Source organism: Neopelma chrysocephalum, unplaced genomic scaffold, assembly GCF_003984885.1.
Source record: "Neopelma chrysocephalum unplaced genomic scaffold, ASM398488v2 Primary Assembly neopelma1_84, whole genome shotgun sequence".
NCBI lineage: Eukaryota > Metazoa > Chordata > Aves > Passeriformes > Pipridae > Neopelma > Neopelma chrysocephalum.
This window is the reverse complement of record NW_020897746.1, coordinates 1450163-1463106: the sequence shown is the minus strand read 5'-3', so window position 1 is coordinate 1463106 and position 12944 is coordinate 1450163. Positions and strand designations below refer to the sequence as shown.

Below are 12944 nucleotides of genomic sequence, written 5' to 3'. Positions count from 1 at the left end.
GGTTCAGCAAACCAGTGGCACCACAGCATGGGCAGGTTTTGTAGGAACTTTGAGCCCAGGAAAAACCCAACACCGAGGTCCAAAGCTCACCAGAAGCACTCTCAGACCCACTTACCCGTGGCCCCAAGCCCAGCACAACCCTTCAAGCCACACACAGAGTTTTGTAGCCTCCACAGGTTACCAGGACTCCCCGGGATCCATCAGCCTGGAGCAGAGACTCTTGTCCATGGCTGGAAATGCTGGTCGGTGATTAGCAAAGTCCTGCCTGGGGTTTGCAGCGAGGCCCCAGGTGTGAACCCACATTTGGGGCAGAGCCCTTTGCCCAGCGCTGATGTGGGACTGTGGGTGCTGAACACAGATGAGCCTCCACCAACGTGCCCTGACTGCCGGGTCAGGACCACAGGGATGAGCCGTGGAATGTGAACATGTGACCCTCGGGAGGGCAGGAGACCATGGGGAACACTGTGGCTGCAGGAGGAGAACCTCTCCCACCCCCAAACACACTTTACACTCGGGGGTTTGCCTTACATGTGCTCCAGCTCTGCACCCACTCGGAGCAGGAGCAGGGCATGGCAGGAGCTCACACAGTGCTGGGCACACGGCATACTGGGAATGGCCTGTAGCTTCCAGGGGTATCCAGGGAAGGAGGGGTGGTGAGACACAGCCCCCATGCCTGACTTTCAACCACAGAGCCCAAATCACTCTGCAGAATTGCTCTTTCCCTTAAATTAAAAAGCTCTGCCAGGGCATCCTCAGTGTATTTTGTTTCCATGATCATGTACTGGACTTTTTGTCCAGCTGAAAGTTTCCCGTGGAAGTCCCTCACCCTTCCCAAGAGGTGTTTTGCCTCTGCTCAGAGGTGGGAGACCTTGGAGCCCCTTCCAGTGCCCAGAAGGGCTCTGAGAGCTGGAGAAGGACTTTGGACAAGGGCCTGGAGGGACAGGACAAGGGAGAATGGCTTCAAACTGACGGAGGGCAGGGTTAGATGGAATATGGGGGAGAAATTGTTCCCTGAGAGAGTGGTGAGGCCCCGGCACGAGTTGCCAAAGCACCTGTGGCTGCCTCAGCCCTGGGAGTGTCCAAGAGCAGGCGCAGCCCGCTCGGGAGCTCATGGCGGCCTGAGGGGGACGCACCGCCCACCCCGCGCGCTGCAGCGAGGCCAGCACCCAATGAGAGCAGCGCTGCGGGGTGACGGGCACCAATGAGCGCTGAGGGGGCGGGGCGAAACGGGGAGCAGGGTTTGGAGGGCGGGCGTGTGGCGGTTGCCATGGCAGCGTCTCACGGCGTGGCCCAATGGGAGGGCGGCACCTGGCGGAGGAGGCGGGGCCAGGGGCGGTGGGCGGTGCCCGGACATGGCGGGCGCTGCATGGCCCGGGCCCCGCGCTCCCGGCCGGGCCCATTGGGGTCAGAGCAGGACAGCGGAGCGCCGCGGGAGCGCAGGTCCTGGCCTCGGCAGCGCTGCGAGTCCCGGACGGACGGAGCTGCTGCTGCGACCGGGCCCACGGTGGGACCAGCCATGAGGGACCGGCCCGCCTCCTTGAGCCAGGTCCCGCCCCTCCGGCCTTGGCCCTGCCCCCGACCGGGCACCGCCCACTCCGAAATCAGGCCCCGCCTTCTGATGTTTTGACCCCGCCCCCTCGGCCTCGGTCACGCACTCCTGAGCCACGGCCCCGCCCACACACCGAGTCCCGCCGACTTTAACCTCGACTCCGCCCACAGCCCGGGCACCGCCCACTCCATCCTAGGCCACGCCTCCTCGGGCCGTAACCCCGCCCCTTCATCCTTGGTCACGCCCACCGTACCCTGGCTCCGCCCCTCGGGTCCATCCCGGTGTCCCGGGTCCGTTCCCGAGGGTCCGTGGGGTCCCGGAGCCCCTCGGGATTGGAGCTCATTCCCCCGGATCTGAATCCAGCTTTCCAGTTGTTTGGGAGCTGCTGATCAGCACAGCCAGGAATCAGCGATTGCACCGCGAGCGGTGTGTGCGCGGCTGATCCTTTGCTTTGAGGAAGAGGGAAGACCGTCCCAAGAGAAGTATGGACCCCGGCTCCAGCGCAGGGAAGAGCCGCGCCTGCCGCTGATCCGCTCGGGGAGGGAGGGATACACCGGGCAAACAGGGGTTTGCGTGCTAATTAATAAAAGGCAAAAATCAATAAAACGATGTCATCGCCAACTAGCGAGCGCTGATGCCCCTTGTTTGTTAAAATGTATAAAATAATGCCAAGTTTGGATGAGCCGGGAGCCTTTTGTGGGAACCTCCCAGCTCCCTTCATTTTGGCGAACTGGGATAAAAAAATAGCAACGCCTCGGCTCGGGGTGGGAATTGGGATGAGCCCCCGGGATGCCCTGCCCGTGTCCCCGTGTGCCAACCCCGTCCTGCCTCCCCGGCAGCCGAGGGGCAGCGTGACACGGGGCTGGGGACAGAGCTCCCAGGCATTGCCGGGCCTCCGGAGGCTTCCAGTTGGAAATGACGAAAAGCACGGTTTTAAATGTGGCATCTCTTTGTTTTCCGCCAAAACACGCCTCATCCAGGGTGCGGAGGATGGGGAAAGCCGTGCGCCTCCAGCCCCTCACCGCACATTCCCAACAGTGAGGAGGTGATGCCCTCGCCAGGATCTGGGAAAAACAGCAGCGCGTTTGGACAGTGAGGAGAGGAGACACCCACGCACCAGAGCTCAGCACAAGCCGCGGTCCCCAGCTGGCCGTAAGGTCTGAACATCCAGGGAAGCGGTGATCCCAGGGAGCACAGCAGCTCTTGGAGACGATGTCAGCTCTCTCCTGCTTCCCTGAGGAGCTGCAGTCGGGGACAGCCCAGGATGGATCTCTATGGGGTCCTGCATGGGAACTTCAGCTCCTGGGGTGGTAAAGGCAGCTGAGTTCCCTCTGCACCCTCCAAACCCGGCTGGTCAAGGTCAGGGTAGAGCCAAGGGAAGGGCAGGGGGACCTTGCCATGATCTGTTGAGCTCTGGAAGAGCTAAATGCTGAGATGCAGCCAGTGTTTTCCCCACCAACCTTTACCAAGCCCAGGACACACGGAGAGCCCTGGGCTGATGCTGCCTGTATATCCCTTTGCCTTTCAATCCACAGGGGTGCTGAAGAGGCTGTAGGGGATACATTCCCAGGATACAGGGGTAGAAGTTGCCCATGGGAAGTGTCCAGGAGAGCACAGGCGGGGGAGCTGCTGGAGTCAGCTCTGGGGAGAGAATGGGCAGCACGAGGTGCCCCCGTGCTCCTCACCATCCCGTCTCCTGCTGAGGGGGTTACTCCACATCCTACCTCTCTTCCTGCCTCTCTGCCCTTCCTGCTGTTGGGATCCCTTCTAGCTGCTGGGGATTGCCCTGGGCATGGGGAATCTCCCTTCCCCTACAACTGTGCAGTTGTGTGCAACCCACAGCAGCAGGTGCAATGGGTGGAGCAGCACTGGCAGAGCCCTGATACCATCACAGACCCTTCCCCAGGGCCTTCTATCCTGATCCTCGTGGGAATTCCCTGCCACCCACCGATTCCCCTTCTTGTTTACATACAGCTGCCGCTCACAAAAGGGCTCCCTGGGATGGAAACCTCCGGCAGCTTTTCGGAGTGGGAAAGCATGTGCAAACCTGCCACAAGGGGCTGCCTGCGAGGCAAACGCCTGTTCCTCCGAGGCTCCTTCACTCCCTGGATCACAACCCGGATCATCCGCAGCACCTTGGCCATGGGAGCCCTGGGATGTCCCTGACTGTCCTCCCGCTCCCTGTGGAGTAAAGGTGTTCCCAGGGCTCCTGCCCGGCCCCGGGCACCAGGGACTGGGGCACATTTGAAGCCAGAGCCCAACCTGAACATCGGGATGGTACGTGGTGGATCAGGAGGCACAGCTCTGTGGATCCATGGCTCATGTGCCTGCTGGGTCCCCTCCACCCTCCTGTTTGGGGCTGTGTCCCCTCTGTGGGATGAAGGCTCTCACGAGGAGCATGAGGCACTGCAAGAGCTTGGCAGAGCCCTATTCCAAAGCTGAGGAGCAAGGGTAGGCACCAGGGCTCAGCAATTCAGCACGAGATGCCCCAAGGCCGCTGAATCTTTCAAGCAATCTTGCACAGCCGGCCAAGGAAGGGCTTGCCTTGGAACCCAGGGGAAGTTTGGGAACACAGGAACCTGGGCAGGTGGAGGTGGTTCATGCCTCACTCTGCCTCTGGGTGGAGAAGCAAAAAGCCACCTTTGGCCACCCCTGTGCACATCCCGGGGTGGGACTGAGCTCACACTGAGGCTGCAGGGACTCAAACCAAGCCTTCCCTGAGGATGTGGGCTGCCAGGGTCTGTCTGGGAGATCAGAAGCAGAAAGAGCCCTGGAATTCAGGAGAAGAATGTGTCTGTTGTTTGGTTTTTCAGTAGTGTGTTCTGGGTTGTGGCTGAATTCTGTTTGCAGAGTGCTGAGACTGTTGTGAGAGCTGGGAGCAACCTGCGCCCGGAGGCAGGAGGGGGAATCCCACAGCACATTCCTGCTCCCTGGGCAGGCAGCTCTGTGCCCCTCCTGCTCCCCCTTTGGAAATGGAATTGCTCCAAGGACTGAGGATGGACCTGGGAGCCCCAGGGCAAGTGGCCCCAGCAGGTCCCCTTGGACATTGGGGAGTGGAGCCTGTTCCTGCCTGAGACACCTCCCCAGCACTGCTCCTGGGATAGGATGAAGCTGGCTGGAGCCTGAGCTCCTGGGATCACAGTTCCAGCACACTTCCATTTGGGATTCCATTTGGGAATCCATCTGGAGGCACAGGAACTCTCTCCCCAGTTTTCAGAGGCTGCTGAGCCAAAACATGTGTAAAAACAGCCCTGCTGTGGGTGGGATCCTGCACTGGGAGCTCTGTTGCTCCCAGGGCAGTGGGAGCAGGAGGTGGCAGAAGGTTCATATGTTTTTAAGTGGGGATGCCATTTGTCAGCCTGAATCAATGCTCTCATTTTCCCAGGGACCGCAGCAGTGACATTTTCAGTGCCCATGTTTTGGAATGGGTCAAACAGCCAGGAGGAGGAGAGCCAGACAAGGCCCATGCAGGAAGGCAGCCAGGTTGCTGGGCTGGTCCCAGTCATGTGCCACAGGGCCCCAGGGAGGAGGACATCCCTGCCCAGCCTTGTCCATCATCCAGGGGCACATGGCACCACTGTCCCATTGCTGGTGTCCTGGTGGGGCAGCCAAAGGGAACCATCCTCCCTTTGCTGCTGAGGCACCTCTGTGGGCACAGAGGAGTCCTTGTGGAGTCATCACAGCCCACCCCACTCTCACCAGGGCTGTGTGACATGATGGAGCAGGAAGGAGATGACCCAGGTTCATGCTGGGGTTGCTCTGGTCCTTCCTGCCCAGCACCTGTGAATCCAAGGAGGGTTGCAAGGAGCTCTGAGAGCTGGAGAGGGCAGGGGTTTCCCTGGGAATGGGGATGGTGCATTTCTCCAAAGGGATCTTCAGGGTCATTTTCCATTGCACAAGAGCTGCTTTAGCCAAGCCACCCTGGATATGGACACTTACCAGGCCAGGACACCTGTGCTGGGACACAGCTGCTACAAGCCCTGGAGAGGGCCAGATACTCACCCCCACTGTGCTCCCCAGGCCGGGGTAGCCAGGCATGATCAGGGTTCCCAGGCTGGCCCAGCCCCAGCACCCTCAGGAACTGCTGTGCCACTTCCCACCCCTGAAATTCCCCCCCACGTTTGGTTTTGCAGCTTTTCCCGAGGGACACCCACTGTGGGGAGCTGGATCCCTTCTCAGGCTGCAGCTCAGGGGGGCACCCACATCACATGTCCCTGCATCCCCTCAGCCCCACCACACAGAAAATCTCCACCAGGCAGAAAATCCCAGGAAAAAGACTCAAGGAACCATCACTTCTTAGAAACTGTCCAGGGCCTTGTTCCCCTCTTCCCTCAACGTGCCAGAACTCTTGCAATCAATCCGAGGGTTTTCCCAGCACAGCGCTCCTGCTGCCAGACCGAAGCGCTCCGCTTGTGCTTTTGTCTCTTGTTCTCAGTTCCTTCCCTCCTCTTTGCTTCCCCGTGGCCTTTGCTGGGAAGTTCACACCATTTTTGTTGGGAATGCGTCAGCAGTGCTCCCTCAGAGCCCCGTTCCCCACGGCTCCCATCGCCGTGTGTGGGATTGCACGGCCGAGGGTGGGAAATGCAGGTAGGTGCTGAGGGCACTGGCTCCGAGGAGGCATTCCCAGGAACAGTGGCTAAACTGTCCAGTTCTGGCTTCAGTCCCCATGAGTTTTTCACCTCCTCTGGTTTGGGGCATTCAGGCATCCTCCATGCCCAGCCCGGTGTTCCTGGCAGCCCTGGGGCAGGGTGAGGGTGCTCTGCAGAGCTGTCCCAGGCAGGATGGGTGGCAGGCAGGGAGGGCTGGGCATGGCTGAGGCTGTCCCACAGACTGGTCGGCAGATGAATGATTTGGGGTACAATCCCTGCCCCCCTCCACCTTCCCCCATGCAGCATCCAAGCTGAGTTTGCAGCCCCACAGCTCCAGATGCACAGCACAGGTCCTGGAGCCAGTGGTCTCCTCCAGAATGGGAAGGACACCAAGGGTTGTCACCCCAGGACACCAAGAGACAGAGCAGTCTGTGCTTCAGCACCCTGTCCTGCATCCCTGTCCAGGGTCCTGGGTGCCCTGCAGGGACAGAGGGCACAAGGACTGGCTTCCCTGGACTCAACCACAGCTGAAACTGTCCACCAAGTACCCGGTGTGCCTCCCCTGGGGCTGCTGGGGGGGATCCACCCTGCTCTGAATCCTGTGTCCTCCTGGGGTCTGGAGAAATCAGGCATGGAGAAGTGGATGGGCTGACTGAGGTGACAGCTGAGTCAACCAGCAACAAGCCAGTTGTCCCTGTGTCCCCAGACCAGCCAGGCCTGCTGGTCAGCTGCTCCCAACAGGGAGCATTCCTGCTCCCTGAAAGGCACTCACTCCTTCGGTCTGTGGGGAGGGAATTTGCCTCCACATATCTGTGCTGGCAGGAAGAGAGTTCGTCTGCAATAGTGCAGGTAGAAATCCTCACTGAGGGTGGCATCCTTGCCCAGGACCTGCTCCAGCTCCACAGTGCATGAGACAGCAGAGGAAATATTTGCTTCTGGGAAAGTGTTCAGGTCAGCCCAGGTGAGGACATGGTCATGCACAGACAGTCCCTGCTCCAGGGGTTTGTCACTGGAGAGAGAAGCCAAAGAGTCAGGAAAGGGTTCACTGCAGCTCAGGGGCACAGGAGGAAAACTTGGAACTGAAGCCCTCAATCAGCCCTGCCACGGCTCTCCAAAATCCAAGCTCTGACAGCAGCAAGGCTGTGCAGGTAGGAGAAGGAGGTTGGCTCCAGCAGCTCCTCTGGAGCACAGCAGCTTTGCAAAGTGAAGGCCCCACCAGCTGCTCTCTGCTCCACCCAGGAGCCATTCCCAACATTTGCCTGGGTTTGTGATGAGAAAGGACAGAGAAACCACGGCAGAAGCAAAACAATCTGCTGTGCCAGGTTCCTCATTTGAGGGGCAGGAAAGAGACAACTCTTGGCACTGCAGTTCTTTTCCATCCCTAGGGAAGGGCTCTGACAGAACATGACAGAACCCAGAGCAGCTCCGAGTCCTGCCTGGGTGGGTGGGAACAGGTTGGTTGCTCCAGCTCCACACCAGCAAACCAGGCAGAGGGGAGGATTTGGCTCTCCCATCCCATGGATTGTTAATATCCCATTGAGGAGGTGGCTCTGGCCCTGGGCTTGCACACCTTCCCCTCTGGCAGTGGCCAGCTCAGCCTGGGCAGTCTGACCCAGGCCAGCTGAGTGGATCTGGTACCCCCTGCCCTTCCCCTGGGTGCTCATCAGCATTTCTGAGGAACAAACACGGACTCCCCCTGCCCTGCCCAGGGCCTCTTCCTCACTGCAGCTCTGCCATTGGAATGAATCCCAGGTGGCAACAGCCCAAGAACTTCAGACACCTCGGGGGAGACACAACAGGAGGGGTGGTGGCCACGATGGTCCTACAGCAGAGGGGAAAATCCACCACAGGCTCCAAAGCAGCTTCAGAGTCTTGGAAAGCTGGCAAGATGGGAAAAGAGTAGGAGATGCAGATGAATAGGGTGTGCTGGATTTTTTGCTATTAAATGGCAAAGCAAAGCAAAGCAGTCAGTGTTTCCATCCCACTCGGTGTCCTGCTCATTAGGCTTGGCTTTTCATCACAAAATGGGATGAAAATAGGACTTACTGCTGCAAGGCTTCTCATGTTTTTCCAGTTAGAGAAAAGTGTTGAGACTCATTGATGCTGAACTGGTTAAAAGCAAACCATCCCTGGTGTCCTTTCCTCAAACAAGGGGCTTCTGAGTGGTGTGTGCCAAGGTCCCATCATGGTCCTTATGCAGCACTTGTGGCTCCCAAGAGACTCCACAGATGCAATTGAGGAAGACTGGAGAGCATCAGGAGAGAGAATTAATTGTACCCCTCTGTATGGCACTTGTTGGGACACTTCTGAATTAACTGTGTGCAATTTGGGGGGCTCCAAGAACAAGCACAACACAAAGTGGAGAGAGCTCAGTGCTGAGGTCCAAGAAGGTGTGGGACACATTACACAGGTTGGAAAGGTGGATTTCTTGAGCCTGGAGCAGGTGAAAGGAGGTCTGGTGGCCTTCTGTCTTCAAACCCCTCATGGAAGGGTGCAGGGACAGGAGCAATGATCTCTCTTGAGAGGTAAACAGTGAAAAAGGCACCAGACACGAGTCACAAACACGGACAATCTGATGAGATTTAGCAAAAAAATGCCTTTCAGCATGAGGGTGGCTGGACCCTGGACCAGGAACCAGTGAGGCTGAGGAACTTCCATCCTTGGAGGTACCCTGACCACAGTACTCAGCTACCTGATCTCTGGTGCCCCACTGGGAGCAGGGGTTGGGCCAGAGGTGCCTCTGAACCTCAGATCTTGTGTGGTGAGAGCACCAGGGGAGCTCTGAAAGGACTTGCCTCTCCTGCTGCCTTCTGTGGCCTGTGAACCTCCCAGAGGCCAGGACTCACAGGTGGAACAGCAGAATTCCTCTCTGGGAGCTTCCAACAGCCTTTGGGTGGAAAGGTCTAGGATGGTGCCACCTCGCCTGGAGATTTGGGCTGTGACTCCCTGGTTGGGTGTCTGGCTAGTGAGAGCCACAGCCCCAGACCAGCTGCTGGCCTTGAGACCAGAAAACCAGTTGTGTTTCACATGACTCATCCTGGAGAAAAGGCCCAGGGCCCAGAAGTCCCATTTAGCAAAGTGTCCTTCCCACTGGGCTGTGACTGCCCAGCTCAGCTTCCCAACAGCTTTGCCCTGTGTGTTCACAGCTGCTCTTTGGTGCCTTTGCTGCACAGCAGATTGTTCAGGCAAAGAAATGGAGCAGGTTTTCACCCAGCCTTGCCAGGAGGTTGTCCTCAGGACAGAAAAGGCTTTTATGTATTTCCTAAATGCAGACTTCAGCCAGAAGAGATGGCAACACTCAGATCCTAGGGTCCAGAGAAGGAAAAGACAGAGACTCAACAAGGGCCCACAGTAAATACAGTCACATCCTCCCGTCCTGCTCACGTGGGATCTTCCTGCCTACCTGCAGATCCCCACGTCCTGCACGGCTCTGTCCCTCCCTGGGGGAGCTGGACTCATTCCAGGGCACAGCTGAGCCTGCTCTGGCCCCAGAACTCACCTTTCCTCCTTGGAGCTGCCTCTCCAGCCTGGCCACAGACAGGCACTCACCTGGACAGGGTGAGGTGGTCACTGCCCGGGCACGTCCCGCTCGCTGGAGCTCAGGTGCTCTCTGGGAGCCCAAATCCACAGCTTCATTCCAGGAACCACTTCCAGCCACCAAATGGCTCTTTGCAGATCCAGGGAGACAGGAAACATCTGCACTGTCACAGCTGGTGGGTCCTGTGTAAACACAGGATAGACCCACTGAACAGCCTGTTTCCAGCAGCCTGACACCACAGTCGGTCTGTGCTCGGGTGGGACAAGTGGAGCTGCACCAGCTCCACTCCAGCATTTCCCCACACGTGCCTTGGCCAAGGGTGTCTGGCAGGGGGGCAGCCCCTTGGTGGGATGGGCACCTCAATGTGCCACCGCAGGGTGGGAGGGTGCTGGGGCTCAGGGCGCTCCCTGTGGCCTGGCACACTCAAAATTGGGCTCTGCAGCTGTTTCCTTCCAAGGGGGACATGGTTCCAAATGCACAGAGAGTGGACCAGGGACAGCAGCCAGGGAATGGCTGGAGCTGTGTCAGGGCAGGCTCAGGTTGGATCTCAGCCAAAGGTTCTTCCCCCAGAGGCTGGTTGGGCACTGCCCAGGCTCCCCAGGGCAGTGGGCACAGCCCCAAGGCTGCCAGAGCTCCAGGAGGGTTTGGCTGATCCTCTGGGGCACAGGGGGTGACTCTTGGGGATGGGCCTGTGCAGGGCTGAGGGTTGGACTCGATGATCCTTGTGGGTCCCTTCCAGCTCAGCACATTCTGTGATTCTGTGATTCTGTGATTCTATGACAGATGGACAGAGGTCCCCACTGCTCCTACGTGGCAGAGACCTCATCTTCAGTGTCCCACAGCACTGAAACCCCTGCCCAGGCTGTTTTGTATGGCCATTCACAAAGGAGACAGCAAAGGCTGGTAGAACCCCTACCCTGGTCCTGAAATGACAGGTCAGGAAAGGCTTTGCACTTGTTTTTTCCCTTGGACTTGCTTTTAGTCTGCAAGGAACAGAAAATGATTCTACCACCAAGCACCACTCCAGTTCCACCAAATGTCTCCTTTGCCCCCAGAGAGAGTTCCTGCTGTCTTTAATGTCACCTGGGAGTCCATCAGACAGGGAGATTTGCTTAAGGAAACATGGTAAAGGGGAAATGGGATAAGGGAGGTGAACAGCAAAGTTTTACTGAACACTTCATGTTTCAGGCTCCGCTTTTCCCAGTATTCCTGTACTCCTGCAGTGGTTAAAAGGACTTTTTGAAGAGATTGCTCATCTCAAGACAAAGCAAAGCTGGTGCCTGCATCAAGCACAGGCCAAGCTGGCCTGCTGGTCACCCTGCCATCGTGGGACCAGCACTTTGCATCCTCTGGGCTGGGTTTCCCTATTGGCAGTCCCAGAGGATGCTCCAGATTGGAGCTCCCCATCCAGGATGGTCTGTCCCCAGAGCAGGGGTGCAGCAGGGGTGGGGGCTGTGTGCCATGTGCTGCTCACCCTCTTCAGAGCTAAATGGAGGGCTCTCAGTGCTCAACTAAATTAACCTTGAAAAATTCATTTCACAAATGACTGCAGCAATTAGTTGCTTTTAATGAGCTGCTTCACCCAGGCTGATGTCTGAAGGTCCTGGAGGAAATCAGAATCTCCTGCTCATGCCCCTGACTGCTGATGGCTGATAGGAACTGGCAGCCCCTCCTCACCCTCTTCCCGGGGAGGAATTCCCACGTTTGTGGCTCCAGTTTTCTGCTCACAGGTTTATAAGCCCAAGTGCTCTGATGAAGGCTCCCAAGCCCAATGCTTTGCTGCTGTGCCACTGATTGCCAGGGGAAGAGCAAAGACACTCATTTTGTGTCAGATGTTGGGGAAGGACAAAGCACCGCAGAATTTTTGTGTCAAATCCAAAAGGAGAGAGCAAAGAAACAGTGTTGGAGCTGCAGCCCGATGCAGGGATGTGCCCTGCCCCAGCCCTGCAGGACCTGCTGCTGTGACCCCCCAAGGGATTTGCCCAGGGAGGGGGAGGGAAGCCTGGTGGGCTGCAGTGTGGGCTGGCTCAGAGCAGGCTCCCTGTCCTGCTGCTCATCCCAGCTGCTCTCAGCCCTTGGATCCTGCTGAGGTGGATCAGCTTCCCTGGCACATCCCACACCACACTGTCCCAGGGCTCTGCCCTGCTGGAAGATCCCTCTCCATACCCAGTGGGGCCTGTGTTGCTGAAGCAAAGCAGCAGCTTTGATCCTGGAGGTGTGGAGAGACACCAGGCCTTGCTGGCTGTCCATGAAGACATTCACCCACTCCCTGCCCTTGTTCCCACCCCTGTGCCTCCACTGTGCCCTCCAAGAGGGATGCAAAGCACCTGCACACAGGGAGCTGCAGTGGTTTGGGACTGCAGGGATTCCAGGCTGTCCTGCTGCCCTCCCGGGTGGGACATCGACTCAGGGATCCTTGTGGGTCCCTTCCAGCTCAGAAGACCCTGTGATTCTGTGACCCCATCAGTGGGGTACAAGCACCTGTGATGTTCCTCCCTCATGTGAGGAGCCGGAGCCACAACATCCCCTGGCTCCAGGGAATCCATGAGCCCACACAGCCCCCAGCACTGCTCTGTGGTTTGTCTGAATCCACTTGCAGGCTGCAGAGCAGCTGAATCGGATGCTGGCCCAGATGTTTGGCTCATCTTCCCCTGCTTGGGGCTGCAGCTCATTGCTCCCACCCTGCACTTCCCTTCCCACTCCATCAGGGCCCCATCCCACCCCCCTGAAGGGAGCTGGGTTTTCCCACTGTGTCCCTTGGAGGCAGAGCTGCCCTGAATCAAATCCCACACCCAGACATGCCTCAGCTCTGGAGGGCTCCTGTCCCTGCCCCTAGTCCTGTGTTTTGCTTTGGGCTCACAAACACAGCAGTGACACTGTTCAGGTCCCACTGTGGCTCCACCTGGGACTTGTGGCTGCAAGATTTGCTTTCACAAAATCCCTGCTTTATCCCAGACCTTGCATTTTGCTGTTTGCAGGCCCAGGTTAGACCTGATTCCTTCCCTGGGTCTCCCTTCTCGCTGTGGCTCAAATAAACACTAATAAATCTAATGTGGATTTTTTCAAGTGTAGCCTCCTCTTGTGCATGACCCCGACGTAGCACAAAGGTTCTCAATGTTCTGTTTTAAAAGCTATTACCCCACAAAACCTCAAAACAGATTAATATTTACCCATTAACCACTGGAAGAACACCAATGTTTTATTTTATTTCTTTTTCCCTAGTGCAGATTGCTCAGCTCTGAGAAGTCCCTGGAATGGAATACTGAAC

The 12944-nt window shown here is 57.7% G+C and overlaps 1 protein-coding gene and 1 long non-coding RNA gene across 2 annotated transcripts in view; both read right to left on the bottom strand.

Moving 5' to 3' along the window:
• STX8 (syntaxin 8) overlaps positions 1-3693 on the bottom strand; it is a 127143-nt gene extending 123450 nt beyond the window's left edge. The window contains exon 1 of the mRNA XM_027691823.1: positions 3522-3693. Coding sequence (XP_027547624.1) covers positions 3522-3693 — 172 coding nt within the window. The remainder of the gene's footprint in view (positions 1-3521) is intronic.
• Positions 3694-9693: 6000 nt separating this feature from the next.
• LOC113971711 lies at positions 9694-12117 on the bottom strand. The gene is made up of 3 exons (XR_003535629.1): positions 11962-12117; positions 11405-11466; positions 9694-9858 (listed from the first exon to the last, which is right to left on the bottom strand). It is a non-coding gene; the product is annotated as an uncharacterized LOC113971711 (long non-coding RNA).
• Positions 12118-12944: the final 827 nt, after the last annotated feature.